The 20,908-nt window shown below is 40.0% G+C and overlaps 1 protein-coding gene across 5 annotated transcripts in view; it reads left to right on the plus strand.

The window, feature by feature from the left end:
• The window catches only part of LOC125448084 (transcription factor COE2), a 246,260-nt gene that overhangs the window by 133,758 nt on the left and 91,594 nt on the right, over window positions 1–20,908 (plus strand). For all 5 annotated transcript variants that reach the window (XM_048523092.2, XM_059641079.1, XM_048523091.2 and 2 more), the window contains 2 exons: window positions 11,153–11,234; window positions 20,622–20,739. In XM_048523092.2, coding sequence (XP_048379049.1) covers window positions 11,153–11,234; window positions 20,622–20,739 — 200 coding nt within the window. The remainder of the gene's footprint in view (window positions 1–11,152; window positions 11,235–20,621; window positions 20,740–20,908) is intronic.

Below are 20,908 nucleotides of genomic sequence, written 5' to 3' on the forward strand. Positions count from 1 at the left end.
TTCTAACTTCTTGCTCTTAAATTATTGTTAATTAATGATCAGATGTTATTTTTGTCATGTTATTTGAGAGGAAGCAAGAAACTAAAAGAACACTCTCAATGCTCATCACTTTTCAATATAAAGGAACAGTGAGAGAGAACATATCATAATGTAAGACTAGAAAGCCATCAAGGTCATGTGCCACTTGGACTCCCATCCGAATTGGAATGCTCTGGTTGAAATCTCTAAAGAGTTCAATGGGAAGTATTAACAACAGACTGACCCCCATTTAATGTTGCTTTTCCATGATATTGCTTTCACATGAGGTAAATTCCTGGTGTGGGGTCCGAACATATTGCATTCATAACTGACGGGTAAGGAACACTTTCAAATTGTGCAAGTTGGTATGGGCTCTTTCAACCCCCAATATTAACTGAAATGTTAAGACCCGGGTAATAAGTCATGATCTGAATGTACAATTGTGAATAAGAGGCGAAACATGACTGTGAAAGTTTTCACACAGATACATGTTAATATGAAGATGAGAACAAAATAGGTTATAACTTCCATTTGCATAGCAAAAAGGAAATGTCAATGGATAGTGTTTATAATAGTTGTTATTCCCACTTGTCATTTTTCACAATCATCAAGCAAAGCATGTCATTATATAGTACAATGAACATGATTAATCTATCTTGAAGAAAGACTTTTTTGAGACAGGTATCTTGCATGGTTTGTAGACATTTTTATATCCAGGGTTCATATTATAAATGAATGAGCTCACGCATCTTTAACACAAGGGTGTGACCTCAACTGAAATTCTCACAATTTATTAAATTGTTCAGATGACTCGGTTTGGTCACTCAGTTTAAAGTTCCCAGACCTCTGATTAATTGTGTAAAGTTCAGTCTGTAAAGCTCAAACGTGTGATTTTGGGTTCAGTCCCTGAAGCTCTTAAAAGTACTTTATGAATTTCAATCTAAAGACTTCGAACACACGGTATACTATCAAAAAACATACATTACAAACAACTTTGTTTGCACTTTTGGGTTTTCAGTCGGAAAATGGATCACCATGTGATCATGTTCTGCACTCCAGAGAGAGAACTTTAAATTCCTCAGATTTCAACCAGATCATTCCAATTAGAACAGGATTCCAAGTGGCACACAGCCTTAACATTTCAGGTCTTATATTATGACATGCTCTTTTTCATTGTTCCCTTTATTTTGAAAAGTGAAAAGAACCAGGGTTCAAAATGCAGGACATTGCAAATATTGTAAAAAAATAGAAGTGATGAAACAAACAATAGCTTCGATTATAAACTACAGTATTTCTGAGAAGAAACAGATCAAAAGAGTAAAGAAATATATTTAAGTTGACACATTGCAATATATGATAGGCCTAGGCCCGAAATGTCAGCTTTCCTGCTCCTCTGATGCTGCTTGGCCTGCTGTGCTCATCCAGCTTGACACCTTGTTATCTCAGATTCTCCAGCATCAGCAGTTCCTACTACCTCTGAATATGTTTTGACTGAACACTGCAGGAATGCAGGGGGGACACTGACAGACTCAATGAGATTTGAAAAAACTCAAAAGAAAATCAAGATTGAGGAAAAAGCAAGAGAGAGCACACATGGATAAAGAAACAGCAATTGGAAATGAGAGTTGATAGAAGTATTGACAATGAGTCGAGCATCTTTTTGATATTCTGCCGAATGGCATCATAGAGTCTGTAGAAGTAATTTGTCAAATGTGGGTCAGGAATCTTCAGTCATGTTGGAAGTAGACTTTACAAATAAAAGAGATAAGAATATTGTGCTTTATAGAATTTCTGCATTACAACTGTCATACAAGTAATTAGTGGGAGGCTTTACTGAAGGAATGTGCTCCACTTTTCTCAATAAAATTATATTGTTCTAGACAAGATAATTTCTCTCGTCCTATGAAGAACTCTCACTGGACCTTCTTTTGAGAACACTTCATTTGCAATTACAAACTCATACCGTCTTCAAGGTATAAATCCACACCTCAAATCTCAGCCCAGGAGCTTTGGAATTATTTTCAATAATTGTGTCAGAATTTAATTTGAATATAAAATCATTGAGCTGTCAGTTGAGACATCCATACTGGGACATTAGACTATAGCAAGCTATTTGCAATCAGAAAGAGAATACAATTTAACTCTCAAAAGGCCTAAATTAATATTTCTGCATCGCTGAATATTAGGAAGCAGGAAAAGAGTGACACAAAAGACCAGAAGAACATTTTTAATTAACTTGCTGATGACAACAACAGTATTTTATAACGGGGTATGGGTTAATCTCAGAGGGCTCCATGGATCGAAAGACAGTTGAGATAGCAGCCTCTTCAAAATAGAAGTACAATTTAATGAGGCCTAGAAGCCGTACAATGTTTACTATAGATTAGAAAGATACCAAAACACCTCCACTTCGTTTTAATTACAGGCTACTATCTTAAAAGCACTTCATGAAGTTTAGCACCTTTGTATCTTTTTTCCAAGGCTGGAAAAGCTCCAACAATGCACTAAATTCCACATCTGATCACTTGATTAGATGTTTTACAGTTTTTCCAGGCTCATCATTGAATTTTAAAACTTCATGAACTGCTGGATGGTTGCTTTTGAAATGATTCCGGTTTGCTCATGTACTCCTCCTCCAGACCGATCTTTTATTTCTTTACTTGTTAAATATGCTTTCCTATTGCCTTATACTATCATCCAATTTTCAATTCATCTCGTCTTTCAACCGATCACAGAGCTTCCCTCTGATTTTTACCTCCTGCCTGACCTCTGAAATTGCTCAAAACCCATTAAATCTTTGTTTTCTCAGTTTTGGCGAAAGTTATCAACCTGAAATGCTGACTTTGCTCATCTCTTCACAAACGCCATCTGACTTGCTCGGTATTTCCAGCACTTTTTTTTCAATCACATGTACTGTTCAGTTTCTCATTTCACATTTTGAAACAATCAGCATGCCAGGAGAGGAAAATAAGGATTGGATTGTGAACTGGGAGTGGAGGATGAACATAACGAGAAAATAAGGGACATTTTGACAACATTATTTGTAAAGAAAACATCGTGGATGTGGTCATTGCTGCCAAGGCCAGACTTTACACCCACACCAAATTGGTCTTGGCAGAATGTTACTATGTTACTTTCTTGAGTATAGCATTGCTGTAGGTCTGGAGTCACATGTAGGCTGGACTGGTTTAGGATGTCAGAATTATACTCAAATGCACATTTTGTTTTCCATTAGCTACTAGTTTGACGGTCACACTGAAATAACTCCTTCAGCAACCCAGCCTTTATTTCCACGTGCCTAGTACTTGACACTGGTTCAGCTCCCTCAGAGCCAGCTCTCAGAGGGAGCAGAATCCCTGAGGCTCCTGTTTCTGTCCATCAGCCAGGGCTCCCTGACTGGACCAAGTGGGCAGCCCCAATCAGGGAACTCAGATTCTCTGAGGTTCCGCCTGCCTCACCTCGTTACAGTCAGTGCAACCGCTACTAATGCTCATTTTTTATTCCATGTTTATTCAGTAAACTGAGCTTGAGCTCACCACCAGCAGCAGCATAACATGAAAATGATCTCCTTATTATTAGTTCAGGCCTCTGGATTAGCACTATTTCCCTGAAACCAGAGTTATAAAAATAAAAACAATATGAAAGAGAAGGAAGGCAGGAGAGGATTTGGTCAATAAGGATTGGACTCTGGTAACTTGTTTATATAAACTGGTTGAGACGGAGATCTTTTAATTACTTTTGGGAAATAAAAGTAACTCATGTTCCTGACCCAGAGTGGCTTATCATTTTTGTTGGCAAACCTGCTGTCCCTATTGGCCAAGGAAGGGCTCAACTCTGCTGCCAGCACGGCCCTCTCTAACCCCCCAACAGGAAATGCTTAAAATAGCTCTCAAGACACTTGGGTATGAATTTTCCTGACAAATTTCTGAACCTTTCCCCATAGATTTAAATTACAGTAGGTGGAGGAGAGGTTCCAGGTTCAGGAAGCATGAATAGATGCAAAGGGTTCAAAAATCGAGAAGACGATTCTCGAAAATTACAAAACAATGCCAGAATATGTAACAAAATTTGTGAAGATCTTGAACTGAAAGTTATACAAGATGTCTGATATACTGGTCTTCTACAAGTTACCATTTCATTGTAAAAGTAGAATCTCTGATTACATGGCAGAATGTGATCAGTTCTGTTCATGTCTGATATTTAAAACCTCAAACCTTGATAGGTTCCTGCTTTCTTGGCAAAACATCCCAGCTGGCTTCAGTCAGTAGTGGTCCCTTGTTTAAAGCCAATAACACAGGCCTCTGGATATCAGACAGCACATTGGTACAAATGATAGGAAACAGTCACTAAGTAAAAGAGAGAGCTAATGGAAATATTTACCTACAAAAGTAAAGATACTCAGCTGACTGCTTTCCTGGGATACATAACTCTTCACAACTTCCTTGAGTTCATGGAAAACATAAGTAATCGTTCTCAATAGCCCTCACAGATCAGAAATGTCCATTTCATCTGAGCCAAGGTAGATCCTAAAAAATGGAGAAGACTACAAAACGGAAATCTAAAATTGTGCCTCATTCTGTGGCTTTGCTGATTTCAATTTTGTCTAGAAAAAGTACACTTTCCGTTTATATTCACCTCCTGTGTCATCCTAGTTTCACATACTTGATTTTTAGCCCTCACATAAAATCACTACCATAAAATTAGGACATGTTTCTGGGCAATCAGGACCACAGGAATTGTCATCCTCACAATTTGAAAACATGTTCTTCGTAACGCAAAGGAATATTTTTGTCATGAAAGATAAAGAGAGAAAATGAGGTGGGCTTTGTGCGATATTGAAAACAGATGCTTGCTGATCCTGAAACTCGAGGTTGGTGCGAGCCTCAGAGCATGTGCAGCAAGGAGCTTTTAAACAAGATCCAGGCCAGACTTGCATCAATGGGTCAGAGATTTTAATTTATAGAAAGGGTTCAAGAGAAAACACTGTACTATGTAGTGGTATTTGAGAAAGAACGAATTCCTTACTTCAGTCTTCTCATGCTGCATAATTCTCAGAGTTCTGAAACCCAAATTCCAACCTGCCATCAACATTAATCAACAACAACTTGCATTTACATGAAGTTTTCAACATAGTGAAACCTTCCAACGTGCTACAAGGAATGTTAGCGAGGAAAATTTAACAACAAGCCATGGAAGGAATTACAAGTTCAGATAGTCAGAAGTTTAGTCAAAGAAGTATGTTTTAACTAATCTTAAAGGAGAAAGGAAAGGTAGAAAGATGGACAGATGCCAGGAGTGAATTCCAGAGACTAGGGCCCACGTTACTGAAGGCAGAGACAAGAATTGTGGAGAGGTTTAAATCAGGAGTGTTTGAGAGACCAGACTGGAGCAGCACAGGCACTCCAAAGGTTATAGTGCTGGACGAGGTTTCACAGCTGGTGAAGACTGAGAAGCTACAGGGATCTGGAAACAAAGGATGAGTGAACAAAAATGAGAATTTTAGAACTTGAGGTATTTTCAGGGCCCAATGCAGATCAGTGAGTACTGGGTTAATGGTTAAATGGGGCGATGAGAGTGAGTACACTGTGGAGAGTAGAATATGTGGGGCTTGCAGAGTGCATTAAAATAGTAAAATCTCGAGGTAACAAAGGCATAATGAATATTTTAGTTGTAGATTAAGAGCTCATTTCAGGCTACTTCAAGAATCAATGATAAGTAAAAGCAGCCAGTATTCCCATCTCTGTAGCCCTGTTTTTGAGTAGCATGATGAGGGGGAATGCATTTACGGTAGTTGGGTGAGAACAATGTTAAACTGAAATGGTCTCCATGACTGCCAATATCAACTGTACAGCACCACCCACAGAAAATAGCCACTTGGGTAATTTATCAAGGATGACCTGCTCTCCCACAGCAGTGAGCTGTTGAAAAATCAAAATCTTCCGCAGAGGACATGGTAAGAAATATCAGAAGTAAAATTAGAATATGGCTCAGGCAAAAAAAAACAAACTATGTGCCATGCCAAACAACTAAATGCTGCTTATAATAAACAAATAAAGAAAGATTGCTCCTTTAATTCCACTCTTCGTCAAGGAACTGTCTCTCAAACTCTGACCTCTCAAGATTCAATGAACTGGAACTGAATGGCTATGGATTTTCAGACGTGTTCATCTCAAGTTTAAAAAGTGCCAAGATTTAATAGTTTCTTTGTTCAAAATCATTCAAGAGCCATTGTCAGCCTCAGAGCAGAAACATTGTGAAGCAGTGTTCGTGCCTGTGTCTGTCTTGAGGGGGTTGTGGGACTGCACTACAAAATGTGGTTGCCATGGTGACCAGAAAAAATGAAACCACTTTGAGTTCACTTGGGACCAACAGCCACACATCTGCTATTTTAAGAGCTGGGCTTCTGGAATCCACCTTAACCCTTTCTGGTGATGCTTTTTCCTGTTCTGTCCTGAAGACGTTGACTGTTGTTGGAACATGGTTCTCAGGCACTAGCCATCAACCTTGCATTTCTGCACCAGGAGTGATCATTCTTCAAGCACCAGCCTACCTATTTGTAATTGATAAGGCAATCAATGAAAGGGAAACATCATGGTCAAAAATAATTGTGCCTTCATACAATATTCCTATGCAGTGCCTTTTCAGTTGAGGTTATTGGTTTGGTGTCAGGATAAGAAGCTCTGACTTTCATACCCTTTCCCTCATTCAGGACTCGGGAGACGATGGCAGTGCTCCTCCAGCTCTCTGATCCCCAACTTAAGCACCTAAGAATATAGCCAACAGTGGACTTGAGACTACGCTGCTCAATTTAGCTCAATCCATACTTTTTTCTCCGACAAACATGTTCAGAGAAATCACATCTGCTTTCCGAAAACATTACATGACAGGTTTAGAGTTTCCAGTCTGTTGTATGTTTATGTACTGTGGTCACCCCAAGGTAACTTCAGACAACCAAAAGAATATGGTATTTCTGTAATTGGGAGGTCACTCATCTCATATTATGGATGAGATGGCAGCCAATACTTCTGGGGCAGAGAAACGAGAAGGAATATCTGCAGATTGTACATCTCAGGGGAATGCCACATCCAAGTCTTTGGACAGATGCAACAGATGCATTCTGCCTCTCTTTAGTGTCAGTTCAATTACTTTGTTTGACTGAGCACAGTAGCTATTAGCCCCACTACAGCAGCTAGAATTAAAAGCTCATCTAATGATAACCATGACCCCACCTGTCAAATTTGAGGTTTCTTGTCACGCAGTGCTAGCGTCCCTACCTTTGGGTCAGAAGGTCTTTATTCGTAACTTTGTAGATGGCAACAAAATTGGTGACATAGTAGATAGTGAAGAAGGTTTCCTAAGATTGCAAAGGGATCTTGATCAAATGGGTCAATGGGCTGAAAAACAGCAGATGTAGTTCAATTTGAATAAATGAAAGTTAATGCACTTTGGTACCACAAACAGAGTAGGACTTATACAATTAATCCAATCGTAGGGCTTTGGGTGGTGTTGGAGAATACAGGGACCTAGGGATTCAGGATCATAATTCTTTGAAGTTTGCATCATATATGGACAAGGTGATTAAAAAGGCATTCAGCATGCTTGTCTTCATTGCTCAATCCTTTGAATATAGGAGTAGGGAAGTCATGTTGAGATTGTACGGACAGTAGTGAGGCCAGAGTACTGTGTCTAGTTCTGGTCGCCCAGTTAAAGGAAGGATAATTACTAACCTAGGGTGGTTCAGAGAACATTTACCAGGATATTGCTGGGTATAGAAGGTTTGAGTTATGAAGAAATGCTGCATCGGCTAGGACTTCTTTTAGTGTAGGAGGTTGAGAGGTGACCTTACAGACGTTTAAAAAATCATGAGCGGCACAGGTAGGTTAGTGATAGGTGTCTTTTCCCTAGGATGGGGGATTTCAAGTCGCAGGAGCATATTTTTAAGGTGAGAGGAGAGAGATTTAAAAAGAAATGGGGGGGCAATTTTTTTGACACAGACAGTTGCTCATGTGTAGAATGAACTTTCAATGGAAGTGGTGGATGAGGGTACAGATTATGTTCGGCATGCACTGGTTGGACAAAAGAATCTGTTTCCATGCTGTACAATTCGATGACATGATATCTGAACAGGTTGATTCAAAAAAACATTTCTTTAATGAACAGCAGCGATCCGATGCTTGGGCTAGTTTGCCAATCAACACTTACACAAACAAATAGCATTAATGCCTGTCCTTCCAGCATTGTTTTAAGCACAACTCACATTGCAGAAGTGTTTGCAACTGGATGATAGAATTTTGCTATCACTGACTTTGCATTTGCCCTCCATCTTTCTTTCACCATTTGATTCGGAAGCATGGGAGATAATCAGGGGGCTCTCTAACCCTAACCCTAACCCTATCGCAGTTGTCCCTGGACCCGCTTTCATAGTAATATGACTTGTTAGATGGCTACCCAAACCTATAGTAGAGGGCAAACTTATATCTTGATTCTCAAATGAAGTTCCTTCACACAGAGGCTCAGTGGTTTGCATTACTGCCTCACAGCACCATGAACCCGGGTTCAATTCCAGCCTTGGGCGACTGTGTGGAGTTTGCACATTCACCCTGTATCTCTGTGAGTTTTCTATGCACGCTCCAATTTCTTCCCACAGTCCAAAGATGTGCAGGTTAGGTGGACTGGCCATAGTGCCCATAGTGTCTAAATTGGGAAATACAGGGATGGTGTAGGGGAAGGGGGTGAGTCTGGGTGGGATGCTCCTCGGAGGATTGACGTGAACTCAATGCATGGGAGGTCTGCTTCCACACTGTAGAAGTTCTATGATTCCACAAAACATTTCAAATGAAAGTTGGTCGAACACAGACTACAAGAATATTGCAATGGATAGATAGGGATTTTCGCAGTTCCATCTGTGGAGGAAGTCTCCTCTGCAAAATTGAAAAATATCACTCTAGTGCAATAATACTGCTATTTCTCAGTGTGGTGCTGGGAAAGCGTAGGTGTGGATGCTTTGCATTGAATACATCATGAAACTGACTTGTGCATGCTTGAATAACTGGTGCAGACCAAAGCTATTCTGCTTTGCACCCATACCATTAATGAGAATGTTTGGTAAGTTAGTGCATCAGAAGTCTAACTAGTATCTAAACAGTGTTGTCCTGACCCTGGGAGAGTTTGATGCAACAACGCAGAGGGGCCATTATTCTGGATCAAACTTTTTGCTGGTCCTGGATTAGGGATGTTTGATGGGATAGTGTAGAACAAGCTTCGCTCTGTACCTAGAGTGTGTTCTACCTTGAATGTAGGATGGGATAGTAAAGAATTAATTTTACTTTGGTACTCACCCACACTGTAACTGCACTGGCAGTGTTGTGTGGGATGGTCTCGAGGGACCTTTACAATATACTGTGCCAGTACCAGCTCTGGGAGTGTTTGAAGGGACAGTTTAGGAAAAGCTTAATTATTATCTAACTGGTGGTGGATCTGCTACCAGAATGTTTAATGGGACATTGCAGGAGGAACCTTACCCTCTCTTTAATCCATACTGTACAGGTCCTTGCACTGTTTGATGTTGAATTTGAATTCCTGAAGTAGGAAATATTTCTTCCCAAGCATGAAGAGCAAATGAAATAAAATTGCCGATTGTGCAAGCAGCAATCATATCAGAAAATGACTATTGAAACATCTGAAGGAACAAGAACACAAGAAAAACAGGATGACTTTCTTGTAATATCAATTCAAGGTTATAATCTGGGGCTGACTGCTGGATATGGATCAAGAAATGCTTGGACTGATTATTGATTAAGTGTTGTTTCATTCTGAGAAGCACTAAATTGTGCTGTGCTCGAGAAGATAAAATACACAAGCTATAGGGATGGATTCAAACCTTTACAGCAAGGACCAGCCTCTTTCATTTTACACCATCATATCGCTTGTTGGTTTGTAAAGACTCCAGTTGACAATATTCTTCAGGTGGTGTGTTGACAATGTTTCCAAAACTGAAGCATGTAGATCAGGATGGTTCAAAATTGACTCTTTGGTCTATGCTGAGATAGTGGATCAATTTTATAATGCTGTTTAAAAACACATCAGTGTGTCAATGTATCAAATCAAACTTCAAGTTTGAAACCTCATTCTTGATTTAAAGACTCTGCATAACCATGTCAGTAACTTTCTCCAGCCCTTCAAGCCTTCAAAATTTCTATGCTTCTCTAATTTGATATGTCACTTTAATAATATCATCATTGCTGACAGTTGTCAGCTCTAGAATTCCCTTCCTGAAAGTCTCTCACTTTCTCATATCCTGGTATGTTAAGATTTTGGTCATCGCCATTAATATCGCCTTTGATGGCCTGGGCCACAATAGACTTGCGAATGCTCTGGTGAAGTACTTTGGAAGTTTGGCAATCTTATAAATACAAGTTGTCACAAATAGGATGATCCATAATTGATCCTGGTCTCAACAGAAGTGGCATCCTAGGGTACAATTAGCCTGTGCCCCCCGAGAATCTTAAAATTGCCAAAAAGGGTCCATGAATCCCATCATACATGTATAAACTCTTCAGAAGAGTTCTCCATGGGAAAAGTAGCCACTGATGTTGACTGAGGACAGAAATTTCTCCTGAAAGTTAACCTGATGAATGAATTGATATGGGGTGAGCAAATTAAGAAAATCACAGGATCAATTGATAACACAATAAAAGGAAAAGAATGAGAAAAATGTCTTGGATTAAAAAAAGTTTATTCTTCTAATATATTGAGACTCGCACTGCTTTGCAACAAAAGACCAGGAACATTACTGCCTCGATGACCATCTGCCTCTAATTCACCTCCACCTGACCCCTCTTTCACAAGGTCCTCACTTCACTTGTATGCTTCTTTACTTGTCACTGCAGATATGTGACTTTTTTTCTGTACATCTGCCCAGTCTCCTCTCTGCTTCTATTTCTTCTCTTTTCGGTGTTCTCTCATATCCTATCTAATTCCATCTTCTGCAATGGGCTGCCAAGTAAGCTTGTTTTACTTCCCATGAACAGCAAACGAGAAGCTTTTTTGACATAGCACTGAGATCAAATGGATGTTATAACAATATGTTGTGTGAGAGTGTTTCATTGAAAAGGGATTTTTTCTTTGTTTTCAGATTCTTCCTAAAGTTCTTCCTCAAGTGCAATCAGAATTGTTTGAAAACAGCTGGGAACCCACGAGACATGCGTCGATTCCAGGTACTATTCAAAGTTCCATACACATCCCTGAGTATTTCACCAAAGGAAGATTCTTCTGGAAAGGGACAGCATCGTGCTGGTGAGCTCCTTGACATTTGTCAACCAACTGTGGGCAATGATGCTCACTAGAGATGTGAAAGCGCACCCCCAATAAATAATAATTTAATTCTGAACTAAAAAGCCTAATGGCTCTTCTGGTTCCCAATCCCAATATAATGATATGAATTAGAAGACTTGCTACAACTATCCTGGCTGAGATGAAGTCACTCAATTCCAACATGCTCCTAATGTGTGGGCTCAGTATCTCATGGAAGGAAACATAAAACAATCAGGGATGCTTCTTGAAGGCAGAAATAATTTTGAACGTTCATAGCTGTCACTGAGAAGTTCGAGATAAAACAACCCCTGGGGAGCAATTGAGAAGGGATGGACCAGATGGTCCTTTTGCCTCTTGTTTCTCAGAATCTGAGGATAAATCTGTCTCCATTGAGGATCTTAAGTGAAATTAGCTCTGGGAATCTTAATTTATTGCCTGATACAATGGCCAGTTCATTACTAAAAACATATAAAATAGGAGTAAGGGTTGGCCTTTTGGCCCTTCAAGCCTGCTCCTTATTCAATATAATCAGTGCCTGGTCATGCATCTCAGTCCCCTTTTCCCACTTGTTCCCCATACCATTTATCCCTTTGGCCTTAAGAACTATATGTAACTCATTATTGAAAAGAGGAAATGTTTTCGGCTCAACCACCTTCTGTGGCAGAGAGTTCCATAGGCTCACCACTTCAAAATGGCCCAATCTGTATCCTTCGACTGTGATCCCTGCTTCTGAACCCTAAAACTAACTTGTAATTTTGAATCTCACCTGCAAAGATCAGATTAAAAATTGTTCTTTTGGTCCAGTGGAAATGTTTAAATGTCATTGATAGAGATGCTCTGCTGGAACAATGTAAATAGAGCTTTTTGCTGTATCTCACCATGTTGCAAGTGAGCCTTAAGTTTTTGATGGGGCAGTGTACACGGAGTTTGACTACATGTAACCTGTATTGTACCTCAATGCTAAATGCTTGGTGTGAAGGCAGAAGGAGCCTAACTCTTTGTTTAATTCATTCTGTCAGTTAGCTGGGAGTATTTGATAGGACAGGCAGGAGCAAACTTTATTGTGGAGACTCACAGGAAGCAAATGGGAGCGTTGGCAAGCATGAGTGATGTTCCAAAGGGATCAGTACTAGCTCAATGTGAGATGTCAATCAATAGTTAGGATGAGGGGACTGAGATATGATAGCTAAATATGCTTATGGAACCAAGACATTTGGAAAGTAAATTGTCAAGATGAGGTAGAGAATTTGTAAGGGAGATTACATGGGTTAAATACGTTGATACAAAACACATGGCTAATAGTATCTAATGTTGGACAAGCTAAACATGTTCACTATAATAGGGTGAATAGAAAAGTAACAGTTTATATAAATTGAGTGAAATTTCAGAATTCAGTCATACACAGGCAGTGTGCATGAATCAAAAAAAACTGTTCGCATGCAGATATAGCAAGTGATTGGAAAGTTTTACTGCACCTGTATGGGGCTTTGCTGAGATCACATCTAGAGTAATGTGTGCAGTTCATTTCTCCTTGTTTGAAAAAAGGTATAATTGATTCAAAGCAGATCAGAGAAGCTTCACCTGACTCACTCCTGGGAAGAGGGACCTATCTGCTCAGGAAAATTTAAAAAGACTGAGCCTCAACTATTGCATTTTAGAAGAAAGAAAAGTGATGTAATGAAAACGAGGAAGATCATCAGCAGTGGTTGAAAATGCCCTCGACCATGTCTCTTGCATTTCCCGCAACTTATCCCTCACACCCACAACGTGCAATAACAACCAAAACAGAGTCCTCCTCGTCCTCACGTACCACCCCACCAACCTCCAAATTCAACGCATCATCCCCAAACACTTCCGCCTAGTTCAGGCCTAGACCCTTCTTCAGAAATGTCAGCCTTTCCTGCTCCTCTAATGTTGCTTGGCCTGCTGTGTTCATCCAGCTCGACACCTTGTTATCGTCAGCAGATTTGATATGGTGGAAATTTGGGAAGATGTTTACTCTTGTGGGAGTGAGGGGCGTGGGTTGGCATACTTGTCCTTGGGGATGCAGTTGAAAAATAAAAGGTCTTGATTTTAAGGAGTAGCAAAGGATTTTTTTTCCTCTCTTACAAGGCTACTAATATTTGAAATTCTCTTTCCCAGACAGCTCTGGAGGATGGCTCATTGAATTTAATCAAGGTAGTGTTCGATAGATTTTTGATGGACAAGGGAATGATGGAATGAGGGGCACTCAGGAAAGAGAAGTTGAGGCCACAATGAGATCAAACATGATCTTCTTAAATGGTGGACCAGACTCAAAGGGCCAAATGGCCTAGTCCTGCTGCTAAGTCCTCTGTTCCTACAATTTGTTTTCACCTGAACCCAATATACTTGATTGGCATTGCATTGGGAGTTCTACGTTGCATTTAAACCTTGTTTTCAGATATCTGTGAGTATTTGACAGGGCAATGTAGTGGGATTTGTACTCTGCCTTTTTTATATGGAATTTTATCGAGGAATACAGTATCCTGATGCTCAAAGCTTGATACAGAAAGCACTTTGTTTCCAGTAATGATATACCTCATCTTAAAGATCATAAATTTGAAAAGGGACTCAATAATACAGTCAGGTAAATGTAGCAATATCAAATGGACTGGAAAATATCATTGTGATAAAAGACCATTGTTCTGAAGGGGTTAATATTGGATGCTACATTGATTCTTCGGTTCAGCTTTGGTCATTCAGTCTGTGGGAAGAGACAAGAAGTTGTACTCAAGGTTTTGAAGGAGCAGATAAAGCTGTACCAGCTCCCCATGGACTTGTAATTATGTCTGACCAAATGTTGTTATTCTTCTTGCTGTCAGGCAATCAACCTTCTTGGGCCTTGTGACAGTGCCCCTGTCTCTGGACCAGAAGGTCCAGGTTCAGTCCCAGATAAGGCATAATTTGTCCAAATGGGTTGACAACATATATTCTTATTATCTAAGAATGCTTCCTTTTCAGTAGATACTCCACAGCGGTGTATCCAATACCAACAATCACTAGATAGGTTCAAGGTAGAGGAGAACTGGTGGTGCTCGGCTCCAGTACCATGTGCTGGTAAAGGTAGCACATACCTTGAATGGTCATTGGAGGAAATATCACAACTACCAACGAAAGGTAAACAGTGAACACAGGTTCCAAAACCATCATAATGTTTACATTTCATCAAAATTTTCTCATGTGCTGTTCTGGCCGAGACATCTTCTAACAGATTAGAATACAAGCAGAAAATATAAATCATAGGAAAAAAAATCTTCAAATCCCAATCCTGATTGCTTTTCCAAGATGCAAGAGGTTTTTGTAGCTGGAAGGATTTATACCCAGTATTTTGGGGATTTGCATGGGTCTAACAAGCGACCCCCTGGATCTGACTGCAGTGGATCTCAGTTTTGAAAGTCAAGCATTGTAGAAGAAAAGGGAACAGGAAATGGAGGGAGGTGTCAGAGGAAGCCGTCAGGAGATGACTGATAGATACCAGATGGCTCGGGTCAGTTTCAATGACCCAGGAAACTGACAAGAGGGACGAGTGCTGGGACTGGCCAAAGTGCTCAGCCCTCCCTGCTGCAATCACAACACATTACTGGAACTTCGTTTAAATGATTAAGTAGACTGATTCACTCATTTCACAGATTATGTTACATCCCAAACATGGATCTTCCACAGATGCCTTTATGTTTTCCAGATGAAAGAAATTAATTTGTTAAACCCTCCCTGTTGCTTCTGAAGGCTGGGATGCATTTTTTTTGTTAAAACTAGCTATTCTCTTGTAATCTCACTCAACTAGCTATTCCTCATACATTAACCTTAATTTAGAATGTAGAGAACATTTCCGATCAGCCTGAGATTGTTCTCACCCTAGAGTTCTGAAGCTAAATATAGTAGCAGGAGAAGCTGCTTTGAGCTGCAAAATGGACAGGGATTTCAGAACATTGTGTTAAGGAGATTGGTGAAAGTGTCAGAAGTGGCATGGGGAAAGGTTTATTTCATACATTATGACAACTGGCCAGAACCCCAAAATACTGAAGGCGATTTGAGTGCTCAAATGCAGAATGTGCTTTTTTTTTTAAAGAGGGCTGCTACTGATGCAAAATGACTGGAGAATAAGTTCAGTGCTTGACTGGCAAGACTTCTGTGTGAGACTTAGGGAGATAGCAAGAACTACAGATGCTTGAGTCAGAGACAACGCAGTGTGGAGCTGAAGAAACACAGCAGGCCTGGCAGCATCAGAGAGGCAGGGAAGTTGACATTCCTGACTCAAAATGTCAACTTGCCTGCTCCTCTGATGCTACCTGGCCTGCTGTGTTTCTCCAGCTCCACGATGTGTGTGAGACTTATGGATTGCAACACCTTAAGGTGTCAAAGGAACCTCAAACAAAGAGACAGCAACTTGAAATGATAAGAGGGCTGATTCTCCAAATCCCGTTACTCAGTTGAGAACAACCTCTTACAGACATTTATGTGCTTTTCCTTCCAGGAATGTAAAAAAAAGTAGGTAAAAGATTGGTCTAGCACAAGCGTGAACACTTTCATTCAGTATCTGTGTACTCGAGTGAGTCTAATATGCTGAGGAAGTGATAGTTTCAGAACAGCAGTACGTACCTCTAAATACCAGGGAAAGAAAGAAAAACAATGTCTTACTTCAAGTGCTGCAAATCAGTTAAAAAAGAGTCAGGATAAAGGAACTTCAGTCAGCACTTAAAATCATGAATCCTGAAAATCAAGTGTTCAACTGCCGAAATGAACGCAACCAGTGCAACAAAATGACAATAAACTCACTCCTTTGCTATCTCAAAAAAGCTCAGCTAAAGTGGCTCCTTTTTAAAGAGAAGTTAATTTGATCTGGGAGAAAGGTATTCTCAAGGGAGGGGATCTTGTATAAATTAACCTCTCGTAACCAAGAGAGGGTGGGTGAATAAAGAAATACAGCCAGTTCATTGCTTTTCATCTGGAAACTGAACAGTGTGGGATATCCTGTCTGGACCTGTAACACATTGGGGAGGGTCACGCAGGGTCTGATGTAACACATGGCAAATTCTTGTGATCTGGAACACACAGTCAATCAGTTTGGTAGAAGTAGCTTCAAATGTAATTTTCAAAGTGCCTTGACAACTTGGATGAAGGTAAGAAAATTGCGGGAATATAGGGAAAGAGAGGCAGAGTCAAAAATCATTGGATAGCTTCACTAAAGATTCATAACAGGCATGACAGGCTGACTGGCATTTTGATCTAGATCATTATATGATTACTGCTTCCCTGCTTGAGAGCTTCTAACTCAGCATAGCCTCATGATTGATCCGAGGTTAACACACTGCTGTGAACTAGCTTTATAAATTTGACCAGGAGCATTTTACACTTACTCTTTCCATTTTGAAGTTTATTACTTATTCCTCTCGATCATCTTACAATGTGACAAACACCACTCTGTTTACAGAGAAAGCAGGCAGGTACGTGGCCTGTCACAGAGCACTCTCATTGCTACTGCTGATTTGGCTAGTAAGACTGGTCCAATGATGTCACTCACTCTGCCCCACATGCCACCCTACCACTTACCCAATCTCATAAGGTCACAACTCAGAAAAACTGAAGTACTTGTGCAAAAATTAATCAACTGTGCATAGTCCTGACACAGATCACAGACTGAATAAATAGCTCTCATGATTCCAATCCTGGCTGCCACCCGATTAACCATACATTATTGGTCTAGCAATCATTTGAGCATTTTCTTCCATTTCACTGCATTAATCTTAATTTTCAATTTGGAGTGTACTAAATTTGTACCCTTATTTGCAGTCCAAAGACATCCCTCATGCACCTAATATTGCAAACTCATAAATGAGATGAAGTATACATATTTAGGATTTGGCTATTCTAGTACCTATTAGGTGTGCGATATTAGAATGCAGTTTTCAGTTCCAGTGATTGATGATCGGAACATCCGAGTCACACACCAAAATCTACATCCTCTGGAATCATTCTTGCCAAAGTTCATGATTCATTGTTATATTCAATACAAGTTCTCAGATAACTGACATCTTACACAGTAGGGGAACCTGGATTGTTGCCACTCCTCTAAGAATGGAAAGGGCTGCTGCAGTCATTTGAAATCATGTATGCTTTAAACTGTGAAAAATTTATATTCATATTTTCTCATCAAATACTAAATATAGATATAAATCTCCTGTATTAAACACTCCCAGGACACGGACAGTATGGGTAGTTCTGTCAATGATGTCACAGTCTTATATTTGAATTTGAGCAGAGATGCAGAGTTAGATGCAGTCTAAACCCAGAGATACCCCTCCAGTAACTTTTTAAATGTTTCCCATCTCACCTAAAACCTTTGCCCTCCAGTTGTGTCTCCCTAACTGGAGGAAAAAGACTTTGGCTATCACATTCTCCATGCCCATCATGATTTTACAGACCTCTATAAGGTAACCTCTCAACCTCCGACACTCCAGGGAAGAAAGCCCTTGTGGGGGCTCTTCCTGTAGCTCAATCCCTCCAGTCCTGGCAGCATCCTTGTAAAGATTTTCCGCACCATCTCAAATCTAGCAAATTTCTTCATACAGAAGGGCAACCTGATTTTTACACAGTCTTCCAAAAGTGACCTCACTAATGTCCTATAAGGCCGCTACAACTCCTATATACAATGTTATGATGAACGAAGGCAAGCGTGTCAAACACATTCTTCACCACCCTATCTACCTGCATCTCCACTTTCAAGGAACTATGCACCTGCACCCCTAGGTGTGTTTATTCAGCAACATTCCCCAGGACATTACCATTAACTATATCAGTCCTACCCTGATTTGCCTTATGAAAACGCATCAGCAACCATTTATCTAAAATAAACTCCATCTGCCACTTGGACTAGGTCCCATTGTACTCTGAGACAATTTTCTTCCTTGTCCACTGCACTGCCTGTTTTGGAGTCATCTGCAAACTTACTAAACATACCTCCTCTATTCACATCCAAACCATTTATATAAATGACGAAAAGCAGTAGACTTAGCGCAGACCCTTGTGGCTGACCACTGGTGACAGGCATCCAGTCCAAAAAACATCCCTCCACCACCTCCCTCTTTTTCCTAGCTTCAAACTAATTTTGTATCCAATTGGCTAGCTTCCCCGGATCCCATCTGAGGTAACCTTACTAACCAGCCTACCATGCCACTTTTTTTTGAACACATCAGTGAAGTCCATACAATGTTTGCCGCTCTGCCTTCATCAATCTTCTTTGTCATCTCTTCAAAAATACTCAAACAAGTTTGTGAGTCATGATTCCCCACACATAAAGCCATGCTATCCCTAATTCGTCCTTGCCTTTTCAAATACATGGAAATTCTGACCATCATAATCCCCTCAACATCTTACCCACCACTGATGTAAGGCTCACCAAGTCAATAGTTTCTTGGCTTTTCCTTACAATTTTCTTGTGACCACATTAACCCCAACCTCCAGTTCTCTTTCACAACATCTGTGGTTATTGATGATACAAATATCTCATCAAGGGGCCCGGCAATCTCGTCCCTTGCTTCCCATAAAGTTCTGGGAAATACCTGATCAGGTCCCAGTGATTTATCCACCTTTATGTGTTTTAAGACCTTCGACACCTTCCATTTCTGAAATATTGACACTTTTTAAGATGTTGCTATTTATTTCCCAAGTTGTCTAGCTTCCATGTCCTTCTCTACAGTAGATACTGACAAGAAATACTTGTTCAGTATCTCACCCGTCCAGAATCATCATAGAATCATAGAATCCTTACAATGTGGAAACAAGCCCTACTAGTGATCTTTAAGGTGCCCTATTCTTTTCAGTTACTCTTCTGCCTTAAATGCCCTTGTAGAATTTCTTGGTATTCTCCTTCACTCTGTTTGCCAAAGTTATCTCATGTCCTGTTTTTGTCTTCCTGATTTCCCTCTTAAGTATACTCCGAATGCCCTTATACTCTTCTCAGGATTCATTCAATCCCACCTGTCTACAGCAGAAATGCTTCCCTCTAATTCTTGAACAGAGCCTCAATTTCTCTCGTCATCCAACATCCTCTGCACCAACCAGCCTTATCCTTCATACGAACAGGAATGTATTGTCTTTGAACTCTTTTAACTCATTCTTAAAGACCTCCCACTTTACAACCATTCCTTTACTTGTGAATACCCTCCCCCAATTAACTTTGGAAGTTCCTGTCTAACACCATCAAAATTGACCGTAATCCAGTTTAGATCTTTAACTTTTGGGGATCTGTTCTATCATTTTCCAAATCTATTTTAAAACTAGTAGAATTAAGACCACTTGCCCAACAGTTCTCCCCCACTGACAACTTATACATTTGCCCTGCCCTATTTCCCAACAGAGGGTCAAGTATTGCTCCTTCTCTAGTGGGTACACCCACATACTGAATAAGAAAGTTTTCTTGTGCATACTTAACAATTCCTCCCCATCCAAGCCCTGAACACTATGACAGTCCCAGCTGATGTTTGGCAAGTTAAAATCCCCTAGCATTACAATTCTAGCTTTCTTAAAGATATCTGAGATCTCCTGACATACTTGCCTCTCAGTTTAACTTTGTTTTTCTCTCTCCACAGATGCTGCCAAACTGGCTGAGCTTCTCCAGCACTTTCTGTTTTTATTTCAGTTGCTGGGGATCTGAAGTACTTTGTTTCGTTTGTGACCAGAACACAAAACTTTTTTTTAGTAGAAGAGCATCAGAGATTTTCAACATTCATCTTAGGCTCCTAATTAGGCTTTAATTTAAAGTCTTATAAGATCTCTGATAATGTGATTCTCCCTTGATACTTCACAATGATATGTGCTTCTGTTGTGATACATCTTTACAAACCTACTACATTTTCATATGTGAACAAAGGCAACCCAATTTGACCTAAGCTCTTAAATCTACTTCTCTTGAAAAATATATTAATACCCTAGTACACTGATTTGTATCATCCACTTCAATAACCTTCCCTGAATGGTAAATCAAAATGAAAAACCTATTGATATTGTTGTTTCGTTTGTAAGCACTTTGATGACAAACTTAAAACTTATTCAAACAGTTGCCCTAACTAGAATTAGCTCATTCATTCCTCATCATGGATGATACTCTGTAGCTTTCTGGGGTGAGTGCCTTCTTGGTCATCAGACAGTCAAAAGTATGTCCAGAAATCAGCAATTACTTTTTGTGGAGTGCAGTTTTGGGAATGAAGGTGGCCATATTATGACAAGCTACAAAGCTAAAACATAACATTGCCTTGCACTTAACTTCACAGGTTGTTTTATCAACAACAATTAATGTTGATGGTCATGTGCTGGCTGTTTCCGATAACATGTTTGTGCACAACAACTCCAAGCATGGACGCAGAGCCCGTCGCCTTGACCCCACAGAAGGTATGTCCTTTTTAATAAGGTATGGTTACTACATGCGCACATGCTATGGTGAAACATAATCATTAGCATTGAGCCGAGTTCCACTTGCTCCGTGACTCTTGCTTTCAGTTTATGACTCACTCGACTGTGGAAATATGAACTAGATTCAGTGCTGTTCCTTTTTCACTTA

This window comes from Stegostoma tigrinum, chromosome 40 (genome assembly GCF_030684315.1).
Source record: "Stegostoma tigrinum isolate sSteTig4 chromosome 40, sSteTig4.hap1, whole genome shotgun sequence".
NCBI lineage: Eukaryota > Metazoa > Chordata > Chondrichthyes > Orectolobiformes > Stegostomatidae > Stegostoma > Stegostoma tigrinum.